This window comes from Lampetra fluviatilis, chromosome 5 (genome assembly GCF_964198595.1).
Source record: "Lampetra fluviatilis chromosome 5, kcLamFluv1.1, whole genome shotgun sequence".
Lineage (NCBI taxonomy): Eukaryota > Metazoa > Chordata > Hyperoartia > Petromyzontiformes > Petromyzontidae > Lampetra > Lampetra fluviatilis.
The window spans coordinates 3,711,559-3,729,895 of record NC_136279.1 but is presented as its reverse complement, the minus strand read 5'-3'; the positions used below and the strand labels follow the sequence as shown (position 1 = coordinate 3,729,895).

Here is an 18,337-nt window from a genome sequence, read left to right as displayed (position 1 = left end):
CTTGATTCAGTTATCATGGTAGCTCTCTCCACGATGAATAAAGGGGCATTACCTGAAGTGTGAACGGCTCTACAACTTTTCATTTTGGGGGAGTGCTATGGACGGACGTGTTGGGTTTTTTGTCATTCGTGTTTGTGCACCACTGCCATCGCCAGTGTGACGCAAAATAAAAAAAAATTAGAGCTGACTTTTTGATAAAAACCTTCGAAAGAGACTTCTTCATTGCAACTTTTGTTGGCTGCATTTCCTCTCAAGAATCTCATTGGTATTGGTGGTCTGTCTTCCGCTAATGGAATCGCTGTACGTGTTAATGTCTTTGTATTTGTGTTTGGTGAGAGTTTGTTTTTCTCAAAACTAATTTCTCAGTCCATTTCACTGCCTGCGTGCGACTAAGGTTAAATCACCAACACAGCCAATAAATCACGTGCGTGGAGTTCTCTACATACTGCATATATAATTCAAAAGAGTGCGTTCATGGTCTAATGAGCAGCAGCTACATCGTCTCAGTTGACTTCTCACATAGTAGAGCACACATGACTTCTCACATAGTAGAACACATTTGACCCTGGAAGGCGATGGACCGAATTTACCGCCAACCAAGATTTGAACTCGTGGTCGTCTGACAGTGACGCAGGTGCTCTGCCACGTCTCTTCACGGCCACACTAATACCGTTTCAGCTTCACTTGAGGATAAATATTACCGTGTGAGGCTTTCGCAAAGCACCCAACTCGAATTTGGAAGCACCGAAGTTAAGATCCCGATCGAGGTTCCTCTCCAACCGTTATCCTTCCAGCAGCGAAACATTGAGTCTGACTTGTTAGAGATTCACATTTTGTTGAGTGGCTTGATACTAGACCCTGCCATAGCAATGGTGATGTAAAACTCCCAACAGTGGTGCAGGGCGATGATTGGAGATGAACGTGTCATTAATCCGGCCCCTGGCCTTGCTGGATGATGATGTCTTGTGAGGCCAGTGTGCATCACGGTTTGGGTTTGCAAATAGCCAGTGGAAAACCACCAGTCCCGGAAGGGCTCCGCGCTGGCCCGGCTCGGTTGTGCCAGTGGAAATTCTTGTTTATATCCGTTCAAAATAACCGTTGTCTCATCTGTCTTGCAGAGTTAAAGACACCGCAGTGAAGGAAGCCCGAGCCACCATTCCTCGCCCGGCCGCCCTCTCCCGTGCCTCCACCACCCCCACCGCCGCCGTCGCCACCAGGACGGCCCCGCGATGAACGCGGCGATGCAAGGGGCCGTGGTGCCCCCGGGCACGGCCGCCACCACCGCCTCCGAAGCTCCGGCCCTGGCGCCGTCCGGGAATGGCACGGAGGCCGGCGGCAACAAGGGGGACGCCTTCAGCAAACTCAAGGACAAGTTCATGAACGAGCTCAACAAGATCCCACGTGAGTCGACCGTCACGCTGCGCGCGGGGGGGGGGGGGAAGAGTGCGCCGTCAGCGCCATCTTGGTTTTGTACACGCGGTGCTAGCTCTACCGATCGTATCTGGTGTTCGAATTTGACGATGTTCATTTCGCCGGTGTTAGTCGCGGATTAAGTCGACACGGTAAACGCGTGACAGGTGGGCCACCGCGAGGAGGCTGCCCTCTCGCAAACGTGTCAAATGAAGGACAAGCCACAGTGCGATTGTGGCCGTGCAACCCAAGCTACGGACCGCGTGGTCAACGACTGTAGACCGTGCACCTTCAACGGAGGGAAAGCAAAACAAACCTACCACGAACTCTCTCCTGAAGTCTTCTCGTGGCGGGCAGACCTCCACATTGGCATTTAGCTCCTGAACGTATCGCTGGCGTCGTACGCGAGAAAAGAAACGGCAGTTCTGGGCCGTGGCTCTTGGTTCGAAGGGGTTGTTCGGTGTCACGGGAGCCGAGCGGGTGCAGCTGTAGTTCAAGATTCAAGTGTGATTGCTTAACTCGAGAAACAAGGATGAGCCAAATGACAAATAAGCAAAACAGGCGACTTTTAATTTAGATTTAGAAACACTGTACGAAATTTTGGTCCGAACAATAGAGCACTCTCTTGCCTCGGGGAAGGTGGAAAGATTTTAACGAGATTTAATATAAAATGAAAACTTTCAATTTACAAACGTACGATTTAATGTAAGATAATACCATACGTTATGTATTTATAAATTAATAGAATGTAAAAAATATCATCTATGGACGGTCACAACTGACGGATAACGAATAGATCAACTGACTGTTAAGTCTCATGATGTTTTAGAAGAAAGGGGTATAAAGCTAAAATCTGCCACAATGGTTGTTGAGTTTATGCCCATGACACAACTGAAAACCAAGCTCCTAGAAGGTATGGGCGGTAAACAATGGCCAACCTTGTTTTGTTTTACCACGGCTTACAATAATGCCGCTGGAACCAAATATTAAACCATTTTTTTTTCTTAACCAATGTTGTCAAATACATTTCAAAACAGTGTGACACTGTCTCTGATTAAAAAACACACATAGGGCAAAGTCCTGTAATATACACTATCATGTAATGAAAATATACGATAAATGTATTAACATTTGCAATATTACAAACAATAGTTTTGATTTAGCGTTATGTTTACAGACTGACTTTTTCCACCATTTGCAATCATCTCTCACGAAGAGACCCGTCCAACTGCTCGCATTGTCCCACCGACTTGATCTATTTTAAAGACTATAATATGAAAAAAATATCTACGTTTACCTAACTCCTCACCTCTATTTCCGGTTCTCTCTGTTGCCTTACGCTGATTAAAGGCTTCCTCGGCGTAAGATGGGCCCCATGTTGATATAGGGCCCTGAGCCATTTGTAGGGAGCATGTCCCGGCTCGTGGTTTTATATACACAGAGCGATCCATTTACAGATACCCCTGATTTCTAATGCCCCTCTGACTTTGTTAGCAGCAGCTGATTGAATATTGTGAAAGCGATGGTTCCGTGTCTTAAATGAGTGTTACAAGGTATAATTGTTAATTGAGACTGACGAGAGTAATTTTTATAACCTGAAATAACATGTTTTTTTTTAAAGATAATTTCCCTCGATTATTTTTAGTGGGGTGTCTATAAATGGACCACCCAGTATATCTATGATAAGGAGACGTTCATTAACACAAATTGAGCAGTGACCTCTCTTCGACCTCTGGCAACCAGACAAGCGTTGTGACCGTCAGCAGAATAGCACAAGCAGATGGTGCCATGCTGTCAGCTGGTTCATTCATTTTCTGTCCATCGAATCAACTTAGTCAAGTCAATGACGGCCATTTGTGGGGGGCATGGACCCCCCCCCCCCCCCATCGCGCAGTTAATATCGGATGCTTGAATCATCAGTTGTGCATGGCGCCTCTAACACACGACAGTGGAGCGAGATGAGAGAAGCTTCGTCTGATGCACCTGGTGCTCCAGGCCTGGTCGAGATGGGCCCCACTTCCCGAAGTTTGCTTTGCAGTGGTCGGCAACCGTACCAAGGTGGTGTAGGCGTCGACCTATTGCTCTTGGTCCTTCTGACCCAGACAGAAGAGTCTCCGCTACTCGCAGTCTCACCTTTAGTAAAAGTGGCCTCGGTCTCATCCTTCCACTCACGCAGGCCTCCTCCTCCTCTCCTCTCGCCTTGCTCCTTGCGAGCTTTACATTTTGTCGATATCGGGCAGTTGCTGGATAGCTTAGAGGTCAGAGCACTGAAGTGAAGCTTCGATCTAAAGCTTTCGTGACTGCAGGGATTCATCTTCTTGGTTCTTTCGGTAAAGTCACGTAGACTTTACCGAAAGAACCAAGAAGATGAAGTGAAGCTGTTGAGACTCTAGGTTTGAATTTGGGTAGACACCCCCGATTAAAATTGTTTCTCAAGTGTAGTGCATTGACGATCTCAGCCTAGCCACCAACGAATGACTCCAAACACGACGAAAACCATCTATCACAGAACATTTGGTAGTGAACTTAATTTGTCTAAATTCCATATTTGATCATTGAAATATCAGTTGTGCTGTCACGTGATGAACGTCACTCTCGGTGGCAGAGCAGGTGGGAGCGCGCTGCCCCCAACAGTGTCGTACATGGGTCACTTGAAGGGCTTTCAGAGGTAGCTCTGCGAAGTCCGCTTCCGTGGGCCTTCCTCTATCACGATCGGTTGCGATGCTCTGCCAGAGATCAGAACGGGTGTCTCTGTCTCGCTGCATGATTACAATTTCACAATTATGGCCAAATCGTGAGGAAGGGGGGTGGGGGGGGGAGATATATATTTTTTTAATTACCAAAACAAATGCTTTTCCAAAGATTAAAAATCTAAATTGTTGCATGGGATGTCAAGCCTCCACCCCCACCGCTGTCTGTGTCCCCTCTTTGGATTCTCGCTCCCCCTTTATATTTCCATTTGCTTCATTTAATTGGCCCAACTGCACACAAGCAGTTCTCTTTCCACCGATATATCCGAGGACGTATTAAGGGTTATCTTTATAACCATCTGCAATTTCGTTTTCCATTCCTCAGTCGACTGCTGTAATTTTCTCTCTGGCTCCACTTAATGGAAATCGTACATATTTTTTCCTCGTTCTTCCTCCGTCCCAGATGTTTTAAAGCATTTAAGTAGTTCTTTCACGTCTCCGATGTCATCTTTAATTCCCCTATTTAACCGTGCTCAATGTTGGCAGGGCAATTTTTTACGTGCATGCTTTTTTTATTCTCAGAAGGTGCGTATCTTCAAATTACAGGCTTCTTACATTCTACCGTTCAACAAAAAAACGCACGGCGTTTAAACACCAATAGGACATTTGAAAAGTCTGCAATAATATTCGTTAACCGAATGAGCAGACATGTGGAATGGTGTGGGAGTCAGTCGTGCACATATCTCAAACTATTGCTCCTTCGCGTTCACCCGTAATTGTGTGTGCGCGCGAGTGCATTGAGACAGCAGTTGCCCCTTCGACGACGAGGGAGACCCTGGGATGAAGAGCTTAAAGGAAATAGTCCTCTTTAAATAAAAAATTCAGTGTAAAAAATAATATATGTTTCGTCGAGGGAATACAAGGAACGAATGAAGCTCACATCTCGGAGTGGTCTTCTAAATCCCGTCGTCGATTAGAGCACCACTCTCTCTAACCATGTCTTCTGAAGAATGCCCATTGCCCAAAAGTCGCTCGTCATATGTTTTCCTTTGAGGGCAATGTCGTTGCCAAATTGTGTTGATTTCGTTTCTTGGTTGCTTCTGCTTTTACACCACTGTCCAATGCAGTCTCACCAAATAACGCATCTTAAATTGAAAATCAAAGAATCACCAAACTGCGACTGTGGTAAAGCCCAAACCATCAAACACATCGCTACCGAGTGCGCCATCCATGCACACCCTGGCGGTATCCGTACAGCGTCTACTGCCGCCTTGGATTGGTTGAAGGACCTTAACATTCAACTATGACATCTATACAAACGATTGCTTACATGCCATGCGAAAGAAGAAGAAGATTGGGTTGCTGTTATAAAATCTACAATCATCATCAACTTAATTAAGTCTTCTTGGTTCTTTCGGTAAAGTCACGTAGAAGGGAAGTAATAAAATAATACAACTAATACAAATAAAACATAATAAAATGAAATAATTCTCACGACGTTTCGGCTACAACTTAATTAAGCACAACATTCATGCAAAGTCAGCAGTGGTTGTCGCATAGTCGTCGTATGGAATGCAGCGGACCCTGCCAGGAGTTTGAATTCCCACTGCTCGCTCAGTTTGAACTCGTGAGGATGAACACTGCCCGTGCCTATTTGAACCGGGAGACTTTGTCGCTGCTGATTACGTTTGATCAGCCGTCCGGAATTGGACAGGGTCAGGCTGACATTTTAGAAAATGTTTCTGTGAGGTGACAAACGCGGCGACGAAACCATGAGCGCGGTTGATTCATGGCTCTGGATGATCATTCAAGTAGGACTCCGCCGCGTTCGTGCAAGCGGGGAGCATCGCTCATCTCCGTTGGCAGCCTGGGGCCAGCCGCGTAAATTCCACATTCCTGTGACAACGTGAAAACCGCTGCCTCCACAGGACGGCCGTTGTGGACTTTTCACAGCAGTCGTTTTATTATCCGCAATTCTTTGTTGTAGAGTTCAGCATTGCGACAGCGCCATCCAGATAAAGAAATATAATTTGACGTCCCTTTACACAAAGAACACTCGCCAGCATGTCACAACTTGTTAATCGGTGTAATAGCATTTTCATAGCTCGATTGTCATTAATCAAGTGTTCTGTTCTCATAAAAGCGCATCTCTGCGAGCGGAGGCAGGGACAAGGCAACTCGTGTGATATTTATCAATTATATTTCACAAGAGCACGACTAAGAAAAGCCGAGAGATAATTGTAAGATCTTGATAATGATCGACATTAATACGCGGCTCCAATTAGCGTTCTCTGCTGGCGAAAATAGTCAATTAATTTGGATCCGTTGACGTCAAAGCAGCAGCGCGGGCTGCAGCACAGACATGACACGGCAGAAACACGGCTCAGCGGTCGCGCAGTCCGCCTCTTGCTCCACAGGCTTACGGTTCCAATCCAGCGGCCGTCCTGCTTAATTCCCGCACCTCCGAGTAGCGCGGTTGGCTACTACGTACGTTGGCGAAAGGAGTTCAGCATGCATATGTGCAATACTGCGGTGTGCGTATTAACCGTAAAAAATTAACCCGTAAAAACAAAGTTTTTCACTATAAATCCTTTATATGCGTGGCGGCTAGAGTCCTCTCGTCCTCTGGCTTGAGATGGCTGCCACCTATGGGTCAGATGATTGCCTGCCACCATTAAGCAATTGGTAATTAAATATAAAAAAAAAATCCTAAAAAGTGTCAAATTTTGGAGAAAAAAAATTCACGGAAATTAATTGTCACGCACAACGAGTCTGTGTGGAAAATGTCAGCTCGATTGGATCACGGGAAGTGGGTTAAAAAACGACCGAAAGATTTGCACGGTCGTAAGCGCACAAGCAAGCAAGCAAGCGCGCAAGCAAGTGAACTTAATATAAAGGATTTAAAAAAACTAAACACCGCGTGCTGTCTGCTTCGCTGTGGTCGTTGACGATCCGCCATTGGCAAGAGTGGGCCATTGTTTTTGCGGCGTCGTTTTCCAAATTTGACATATGAGAGAAATGTACCTGGAAATGACTCGATTTGGAATTGTACATCGCTAAAAACCTGGCTGGAACCACCCGGAAGAGAGTCGTGAGACTCGTTGAGGCGTTTCTGGTTAAAGGTAGCGTAGTAGTAGTAATAATAGTAATGGTCATAGTGCCATAGAAGGGGAACCCCTCCTGTGTGAGGTGGAGGGATGTCCATCTGCCAGTGTTCAGGGCGTAGACTTAATATGCATTACAATTAACACCTGACGCATGATGAAAAGGTTAAATCAAACATTTTTTTAAAAAGATAACCTTGAAAAGGGGTCCTGACTTATTTTGCATGTGATCATGTTGGGTGTAGAATGATATTCAGTCTTGATGTAGCGGGGACAACGAAGAGAAACAATGCCAATCACAATTTGATGATATATATTTTTCATGCAATCCATTTCTTCATTTATTGGATAAGTGAACACTTACATTTTTCACATCCGATGACAGTCCTAAGACATCGATGTAATTTTTTTTGGTTGGGGGAAATCTTTGGCAGTTTATTAAACACGCGCAGCCAATTTGAATGAAGCTTGAAAAAAATATTCCGTTTAATTTGAGGCATTTGGACAAAGATAAGAAAGGTAAAGGTTCAGCCTTGAAATTACTTTCTCACACCACTGCTGATCGAAGTGCCTCCACGCGAGGGAAATTTTGGCCTACTCTTCCACACTTACTAGACATCTTGGGAGATGTGGGAATACCCACACTTTACCCCAATACACGACTAACTTCCAACAACTCATTTATACACCCCGCTGTGTGTGGACAGAGGCGGGGCAGGGTGCGCACATTTGAAGGTGGGCTCTTATCTAACACTCCCGTTAGCCAATGTGCCTTCGTCGAGTGGCAGTAAAGATTAAGTGTTTAGTCTTCACAGCTGAAACGTGTTGATTTGACGAACAAAATGTAATGCAATGGTTTATTTTTGTACGCAGTCGTTGGCGGCAAAGTTGTGGCGCCTCTGAACTTGTTACACGTGGCACGGATTCGAACCCAGGTTAAGATGGTATTTGTTCAGGCCCTCCTGCTTGGAAAAAAGCATCCCATCGTTTAAATAATCATATCTGTGCAGCACGTGGCAGAGTACATTGCTGAGGATATCACGAGCAACCGGAGCCAATTACATTTTTGATGAGATTAGAAATAAAAGTACATGAACAAGGTGATTTGTACCCTAATGACATTTTCTAATTTATTTGCCAGGCATGGATTTGGGTCGGTTTACAGTATATTCTCAGATGTATAAGCAGGTGTGAAAAGGGTAAAAAAAAATGTATTCATCATAATATGTACTGTATATTCCACAGTGTTATAATGACGTGGGAAAGCCTTGCTGAGTCTCAGTACTCATTTTAAAGAGGGTTCTGCTTGAGGTGTACAGCCAATTCCTTCATGAGCATTATTTCTCGTCACGTGGCAGGAAACCATGTTTCCGAGAGACAACTTGCACATGCGAGGGAGATGCGACCAAGACACTTGTGCAGATCAATTGGCAACCCACTGTTTTTACTGACAAGCACCACACAGTTTCGGTGTCTCATGCAAGCGATGATCTCTCTGTGATCCGCCAACCTCATTGCTAAAGTGCCGCCCTGTGGGCGTGGTCGACCACACGGCGATGGGGACCTTCAACAAATTCGGCAACGTCACGGTCGAAATGTTGACATCATCCTCATGGCCATAGCGAATATTGGGTGTCATTATTCATCATCATCACCGCTGTCGTCATCATCTATGACGCACCTCACACAAATACAGCATCAAACAACAGAGTCCCGAAACACCAACAGAGTTAAGATGCACTTGAGCTGAGGGCACCGCACATCGATTCCGGTGGCAGGCAATGGAGTTAGTATCACAAGAAGGTAATTATTTCGTTGCTTTTAATATTATATTATTATTTGTGGAATAAGTCAAGGAACACAAAACTGCGTGCACCATCGCCATCCTAGCATGGATGGCAAACGTCAGTCCCGTGTCTGACACTGGTATCTTATGGAGCATTTCTCCCCTGTTAAAGAAAACAAAAACACGCTACTCATTAGTCAGTGACACCGTGGCCTTAAAGAACACATCATGTACATGAGATGACGTTTCTTCTGCCACGTGATTTACTGAAAGAGGGATTAAAGCATGTTCACGTTGAAACTCATTATTTAAAGTCAAAAAAAAGTTAACGAATATACTGGTGATGGCCCACATCTTTGAAGGTGATTTTAACTTAAATCGTGGGACTGCAACTTGCATCACATCAGCTTCAGATGTCCGTGCTCCCCCTGTTACGGATATCGAACTCAGGTCGCCAGGTTCATATAACACAGCATTCCAATCACTGCACCGCCACTCCAGCCCAGGGTCAATTACTTGTCTGTATTATTATTGTTGTTGTTGTTATTGGCATTGACTTTTGAAGCAGAATCTCTCTTTACTGATTACTTGAGATTTGAAAAGTACAATAACGCAATTTAGTGCCGGGTTCGGTCATTTACAATTCGAATCTCATCTCATTGTATATTCTAAGAGCACCTTCACTCACATTAAGACAAAGTAATTGCTTATTTGATCCAATAATGTATTACATGCTTGGTATCAGTAATACAAAACACACTGGTGACAGAATAACATCATAGGAGTGTATTGCTTTGTACCTGCCTCTGGTAATCGTATTAAAATAAATTTGATGCCAACTGCTGCTAATTATTGGAATTTCACGGTATATATATATTTTTTTCCCCCTCTCACCTGTAATAGAATACGTTCATGAAGAAAACATGCCGCCTAGTTCCGTGTCATTCCCAGCGCGCCTGGGCCGTCGAGGACTTGAGTCGCGCTGATCTTCTTAATGAGTCCGCCGATGGCTCCGACTCTCGCACGCACGCCTGCGTTGACGCCGGTGCGGGACCGTCATTATTTTTGCTTCTAACGCGGGATGACCAATGGCGGAGCCTGTGGCCTCTGCGTCATCGTCGTGCCGCCGAGGTGAATGCGGCGCGGCTGTTTCGTCCCCTCCGCGTTCAGTTGGTTCCGAGTTTATTTTGCCAGCCACCTCCCCCCCCTCTCCACCCCGAAAAAAAAATAGACATTCGCTTGCCTTATTGAATTGTGGAGCCGCGAAAATTGGGCACAATAGTGTTAGGGGTGCATGCGCCCGCGTGATGTTTCGCACATTGCCTTGCCAATCAAAAAGACACCGTGTGAACTAAGATAACCCTTTTTCCGTGCTTCCGCTCGTTTGTGAATGCTGTAGCCGGGAAGCAATTCCGTTGACGTGTCGTTGCGTTGTATGAAGGATCAATTCAATTCGATGTCCTTTGCAATTTCACGGCCTATCTATCTCTACATATCTTCCTGTCTCTCTGGTCATCTATTTTCTATCAATCAATGTATCTATCAATCTGTTAAGAGAATCGATTCCAGTCAATGCTGTTAACAATGTTCGAGCTGTCTGATCTCCTGTGAAGCCGGCGTTATGTTTACGCGAGAAGCCTGGGCGAAGTGGTGACAGCGCTCGGCGCACTGCGCCTATGAACCCGGCGACCTAAGTTCGAATCCTGGCCACAGCTCTCACCTCGTGTGATCTCCAGTACCGGTGGCGAATGATATAAGCAGCGGTCCTGGGCCCTCCCTCCCTTGACCAACCAACACTGACCAGCTTCTTCAAGTATGCTCCAAACATCCATTACTTACATGGTGCGGAAAGGCCTTCTTCCAGCAGTGGCTTGACAAAGGGCAGCAAAACTATTTATATTTCATGTATCCAGCAAAGCTTGCCTAAGCCTCAATACTTGCCCTCTGCTGGGATGTTTAATCAATTTCCTTTGTTGGTGGTTTGCATGTCAGAGTAACCTGGAGCAGCCGGGCGAAAAAAATAATCTCTGCACACCAGACAATCACACTCAAGTATCCAAACGAGATAGGGTAGCAACCCATTTGCTGTGCTGCCTTCTCATGCCTACGTCATGCATGGACATGCACAGCACAGTTCATCACTGCGTGGTGAATGGCAAGTGTTGAGCAAAACAACTCTGAGCGATAGAAGCATTGTTACATGTGGAATAGATTCAGTCGTTGACATTTATTACAATTACAGCAGTGGGAAGAACCAAAACCCCCCAACAGATTTGCAGAAACTTCTGCAGTCACGAGGTTAAAATTGTTGTTACATATACAAAGTTCATACACCCACTGTGTCGCTAAATTGCTTAACATGTCACTAACAAATGCATTTTGCAGTACTGCCACTGCCGGAATACTTTAAACGCAATTGTTTTTGACAGTGCTCAGGTCTTGGGTCAGAGCCCCCAACATCACAGCCAGTGCCGTTTTATGCATTTTTATCACTTGCCATTTTGTCCATGATTGCCACCATTACAAGATGACCGTTCACATCGTTTATTATTTTAGCTGTGCTCTTGCCATCGTGACATATGACAAATGCACTTCCATCCGGAACTTTGCAGCAAACAGTGCATCACCTTGTGTCAGAGAACATCTCAGGAAGATGGCATCAGGGAGCGACTTTCATCTGAAGTCACTTCAGTAGGCCTCTTTATCTGTTAATGACCTGCTCAACATTTTTTCTCTCGTTCAATTAAACTGACATTGGCCTCACGGGGGGGACAGCAGAGAAATGAGGAGGAGGCATTCGGAGCCCAGGCCGAGCATCCGGCCTGACGCCCTTACTGCGAACTACAAAGGGGTTTCGTATGGATTTAGTTTTACAATTCCGCGTTTTCTCCACATGTACATGCATGTTGAACTTCTTTGGCAATCGTATGTATCCAACCGTGCAGTAGGAGCAGCAGCAGCAGCCATTACGTTTTCAAGTTTCATGTATTAGGTATAGCCCTGTGAGCCATGCGGCTCTTGAGTCGGGTGCAACCGCAACAAACAAAATATGAACAGAGAACATCTTAAAGCGACGACGCGCAACAGAAACATCCTGGATAAACCAGCAAATCTTCCAGAAGAAAAAAAAACCCACCGTATTACAACGCTGTGTGCAAAAATCCCAGTGTGATGCAAGTCAAACAATAACAACCATGAGACATATTCTTGGTTCTTTCGGTAAAGTCACGTAGAAGGGAAATAATAAAATAAAAAATATATAAAACAGCTTATTTCCCTTCTACGTGACTTTATCAAAAGAACCAAGAATATGAATCCCTGCAGTCACGAACGCTTTAAATCATATGAGACAATTTAGATTCAAGTTATCAGGCCAACTCCGCACTTCCGCAAGAAACATGGCTTAACCATGTGTTTTCGAAATCACCAAAATAAAGCCATAAAATGCAATGTTAAGCCAGTGACATCGGTCACGATCTTCTGATTGCACAATCCCGCTCACGCCAGCAAACTGGCTCATCTCATCGCTCCATCGGCACGGCAGTTGTCCTCTCCCGTCGATCAGCCATCATCCACGTGTCGTTGTCCAAGCTCACTTTGCTTCACGGGAAGTGCGATGTTTCTGATTTGTGTTCCTCTCTGGGTCTCTCGTAACAATTTAAATAAATCATCCAATCATCCTTCTTTGCACACTTTCCAGCTTTTTTGTTCTGTTTTCCTTTTCGGTGTCTATACTCTAAATATTGAAACATTGTATCAATACGTCATAGTGGGGGATTAAAAGCTGCTCACTTCAGGTCCTTTGGTGTTTTGCTTGTCACGGTTGATCTAAATAATTTTTTTTAAATAGCGAAATCCAATCTGTTCTTGTTTGCCTCTAAAATTCATCGCGTTGACCGCCGGCCCATCTTCAACTATCGCCCTAGACATGTCTTCTCTTGTGTTTTCCACTTGTTTCCCTGCAACAATAACGTTGTTTAGTTCATCCAATTTGTTGTATACCACTTTTGCCTTGATCTCTAGTGTTTTCTTGAGTTCAACTTTGTTCGGTAATTCAATCAGTTCGCCGCATCGAGACGCTGAATGCATTCTCCCTGCACCCCAATGCCTTTATTCTTTTTTCTTTTCAGTTTTTGGAAAATGTCAACTATTGTCGCGGTGAATGTACCCTCCACTGATTCTTCTTCTGATTTGTGTTTGTTACTTTCTCTACGCGGTCTCAGTGTGGCTGTTCGTCTTCATAAATGATTTCTATAAATTGTATAGATGTTTTTAAATTAACTTTTATTGTGAGAGCTTGTGTGACTGCATAATTTCCCACTGAATCAAATTCCCTTTTATGGTCTATAAAAGCCAGGCATAATGGCAATTTATATTCATTTGTCTTTTCTAGGCCCTATTTGATAGCAAATATGTGGTTAATTATAGAACAATCTTGCGTAAATTCAGCTAACTGACGTGGTCGGTTGATTGGCCTATAAATTGTCCATGATCTTTGTGAACACTTTCTATGCACGAGAAAGAGGACGCCAGGCCTGTAATTCTTCAAACCAGCTTAAGTTTCCTTTTTTTGAGAAGGATAATGATTGAAGTATGCTTCTGCGATTAATTTTTTTTCCGGAAACACATTCAGCAAATAGTTCAGCTAAGTTTGGTCCAACAGCCTGTCCCATTTCTCCTGTAATTCCCCAGTCCACGTGGTTGTAAATGGACGTATTGGCGGTACACCAGTGTAGCATAACACACCCATACCGTGTCAACCCATACGGTTTATTCATATTCTTGTACAGGGAAATTGAGTTTTCAGGTCCATACGGCGTACAGCCGTTTCAATTCGGGCAACAACCAAAAAAATGTATTCGAAGCTTTCGTGACTGCAGGAATTACTCTTTGGTTATTTCGGTAAAGTCACGTAGAAATCAAATAAATTAAATCAAATCATAATAGAATACGACGTTTCGATTTCAACACAAACAACCATCATCAGCTACAAATGAATGAGAAAACAAACATAGTAAACTTGGAAATATAATGCAATACAACACAGAGAGTCGGCCAATACAACAGTCAACACCCCAACTGGTTGATTACGTTCTTCCAAAGATTGCTACATTTGTGTAGCTTTGCATTACACTTCCTAATTTGACTACATTTTCTTTCTACCGTGCTTGTTTATAAGTCCATTTTCTCCTTCGGCCGCTTTGGGCAGGAATTACACACAACGCTCCGTGCTTGTTTGTTTAGAAGTCCAGTTTCCAGCTCCTCCGTCCCCTATGGGCAAGAATTCCACACAACTCCCCCCCCCCTCTCTCTCTATTTAAGGCCTCGACACAGAGATGTTGTCTTTATGTGTGCCTATGTGTGTCTCTCTCTCTCTGTTTGTCTCTGTGTGAGTCTCTCTCTGCTTGTGTGTCTGTCTGTGTGTTTCTCTGTGTGTCTCTCTCTGTGTCTCTGAGTTGTCTCTCTCTGCTTGTGTGTCTGTCTGTGTGTCTCCGTGTCTATGTTTTCTCTCTCTCTCTCAAATGTAGCAATCTTTGGAAGAACGTAATCAACCAGATGGGGTGTTGACTGTTGTGTTAGCCGACTCTCTGTGTTGTATTGCATTATATTTCCAAGTTTACTATGTTTGTTGTCTCATTTATTTGTACCTGATGATGGTTGCTTGTGTTGCAATCGAAACGTCATATTCTATTATTATTTTATTTTATTTCTTTCTACGTGACTTTACCGAGAGAACCAAAGAGTAACCAACAAAACCATACGGCCGAATAAAAAAAAAAGTCGTGGGACAGATTTTTTTCTTACTCTGGAGAGTAGCGATCGTAGTGGCAGTCGACAAATTTGATCCTGAAATTAAGACACTCTCAGTACAGATTGTGTGTGCACAAGCAACACCTCCACGTCCGGTTTTCCAAACACAAGCCAAGCCGCAGCACCAGGGACAATAGCAGTGTTGCCTCCTGCGGCGAAGAAGGCGAAATCAGCGACGCACACCGGCAGACATTTGAAAGAGTGGGAGAGCCCGCCCATAGCTCAAGGGCAGCACGCAAGATGGGTTCGGCCATTTGTTTGTGTTCCTCTCCCTTGTGATGATGGGAGTTTGCAGGATGAACGTTGAGATGTATAAGGGGCACGGGGTGGCCAATTAGGTCTGAATTGCTCTGTAATAGGGTAGGGCACTGATAAGGGGTTGGCAGGTACGCACACCGGTCCTCATAAACAGTCTCAAATCTAAATTTGAACCGACGCTCATCTTCCGACTGCTTAGACATCACGAGAACTGATTTTGACGCACCGGGGTTGCTAATCGTGGGGAGAATAAATAATTTCGCGAAAAATTCCCTCTCATATTTTTGCCACGCACCACCGGTGTACCGCCAATACGTTCACATACCAATGACCAACGCCTGAAGGCTTCCTCCTAATACCCAGTGGTTCTTTGCAAACCCAACTCCTTCACCTACCCAGCTAATGCAATGGTTTTGTGGAACCACGGTCGATGGTGACTGGGGTAGCGGTAATTTAACATTCACATCCGTGCTGAGGAGGAGGAGGGGGGTGGGGACGCGTGCGGTTTTGTGGCCTTACTCAATTATTCTTACATCACGAGGTGGAGTGGTGGCGCACTGCTCTGCGGAGTGCGCTACGAGCCCGGCTGCCTGAGGCCGATCCTCGGCCGTGGCTAGCGTCAGTCATGATTGATGTCTCAGACGGTTCTGGGCACCCTCCCACCGCCTTCACCAACCCGCGCTGACGAGCACAGGAAAGTATGGACAAACAATCCCCCCCCCCCCACTATGAACGATATGCAGCGAGGAGGCCTATATCCAGCGATGGATCGACAAAAGTGCCGTGATTTTTTTCCCCTTCTTTAATATCGTTCAATTACATCCCAGCCGTAGTATCTGTTACATGTCACGAGACGAGGGAGCTGTCTTCTGGAGCTCTCATGGCGACGAGTGTAACATGACATTTTGTCAGGGATCGGTGCCCAGAAGCTGATGTCATAGAACTACTTATGGGGCCAATTCGATAGGCCTCTCTCATTCAATACGAGATGGCGCTCCACCGTGTTCCATAAAGGGGGTCTGTTTTACCATCAATCAATTTAAATTGTCATCCTCGGAGCTAAAATGCACCATCAATTGTACAATAAAAAGTAAAGTTCCAGCCCTAGAATGTGCTGGTGGAAGACCCCTCTTGCGGGTAGTTGACCTACGATTTTAGGCTGGCCAGACATCTGAGAGGAATTTAGGCGCACCCACAATTTTTATCCATCACACGTGACCTGGCAATCGACTAGCTATAGCCTAACAATTATACTGATGGGTGGACAGAGGTGGTTGGATTAAGAACGCCGCACGATTGTTTTAATTGCCACGCCGGGAGATTGAACCAGAAACCTCCAGTGTGGTAAACGTCACAACATGGCAGCATAACTTGTCCATAATAAGGAGTGGACATTCCACATCCCTATGCACAGTCACTGCCGACTTTACACACAGTGTTGGACATTTTATTGGACATAAAGGGAAGATGACACGACTGAGTTGTGACCCTTGACCAGGATTTCAACTCATGACCTTTTGAGTCGGGTGCTCTGACATACTGCTTTCATTTTCTAAATAATAATAATAATCTCCCCGGCACCAAGGATTTGCGATGGTCTCACTGTTAAACAATTTCAAGCTCGAAGAATCCTTTTCATTATCGCCTTGACAGAATGCTTCTGATATTTCATTTTTTTTCTCCTTCCACGGTTTGCACCGGTAATGAGAACAGCGACGTTATTTACTTTCAAGGTGTTTTGCCATGCACGCACTGGAAAATCCTCGGATTTGTATATGATTAGAAAGCCACGTTGAGTGGTAATACGTGGGTATTTTCGTCTCGTGTTTTTTTTTGTCCGGTGGCGTAGTGGGTAACAAGGCACTGCACGACAAACCCAGTGACCTTTGTTTGGTTTTTCCAGCTTTGGCAAACCTCGGTGATGTTCTGAACTGGTTCTGCACCTCTCCTTACCAACCTGCGCTGACCAGCACTGTGGACTATGTGGTCAAACACAACCCCCATGATTGGGCACAGCACGGAGCAGTCTTTATTCAGCAGTGGCATATTAGTTTTATACGGCACAAATTTAACTGCTTGCTATCAATTTTTCCAAAGTTTAGATTGATGGTGAGTTCAGACAAGATGACCGCAATGCATTTTTTCAGGAAATGCTGATGGTTTTATTGCATTTGCACGAATGGCTATTGCGTGAGTTTTACACATTTTCGTGTCTTGCTTAAAACTCCTGGGTGGTTTGTTTTCCAGCCTGCACTATTATTCTGTTGTGATTGGTCTTGCTCGTTCAAATGTACACATTTGAACAACAAAGTAACACACCAAAACCAACGGATAAAGAAAAAGTGTTTTCTACTAATTCCCGAGGGGGATGACTTGTACCAACAACATGCGCACTGCCGGGTCACTAGGCCAAAACAAGGCCTGGCTACGTTGCCACGGCAACGTGCAGCGTTGGAGGGACCACCACGTGGGCGTGAATGAGATTATCACCAACAAGCAGGAACCAAGTAATCCCATATTCTCAATTTGAAGTGTTTAATTAATTTAGTGTTACTTTGCATGTTCATTTATGATTTACTCTTTTTAAAACAAAATACAACACGTATCTATTTCATTACACAGAAGCAGAAGAAGAAATTACAAAGGGGGAACACAGTTCTCGTGTTAAGTGTGAGAAAGGCGTCAGCTGTTGAATTAAAAAAAAAATCTCACGATTACTAAGTCCGAGTGCAGTGTATCACAGAGGTTAAGCCAACCAAACGCATTGTGTGGAAATTGGCAATAGGAAATGACAAACATAATCGCGCCATTGTATTTCGGCTGCTTGGAAAACATCAGCCCTGCGATTGTGCTGCTACTGTGTGTTGTTCCATAAACCTTGGGCAATCGGTCGTCATTACATTTATTTTTTTATGTAACCGCCTCGTCAAAGAAGACTGATTGCACGGACAAAAGCATATGCTGGTCTCTGCCCATCTAATTTATTTAGCCATTGGAAACACCGGTGGCAAGTGAAGATGTTGACAAAAATATGATTCTCGCAAAAGGACATAAATACAATCTATTGCATGAAAAATATTATTTGTGCGCGGTTCAGTCTTCACTCTTCGCCTATAATTATGGCTGACAATTATCTCTTGATTTAATTTTCACCTGTACAGCTTTGTAGTTTTTCATTCTCTCTCTCTGTCTGCATATCCAACAACCGAAAGTATTACTTTCCCCCATTAAAAACTAAATTCCTTCCGTTTTCCTTGCCCAAAGCCCTCATTATTCAC

General features: G+C 44.6%; 1 protein-coding gene across 4 annotated transcripts in view; it reads left to right on the top strand.

Annotated features, from left to right (window-relative positions):
* Window positions 1-18,337, top strand: part of LOC144932431 (synaptotagmin-2-like) — a 302,182-nt gene that overhangs the window by 200,420 nt on the left and 83,425 nt on the right. For all 4 annotated transcript variants that reach the window (XM_078856484.1, XM_078856486.1, XM_078856488.1 and 1 more), the window contains one exon: window positions 1,119-1,401. In XM_078856484.1, coding sequence (XP_078712610.1) covers window positions 1,230-1,401 — 172 coding nt within the window. In that variant the 5' untranslated portion in view covers window positions 1,119-1,229. The remainder of the gene's footprint in view (window positions 1-1,118; window positions 1,402-18,337) is intronic.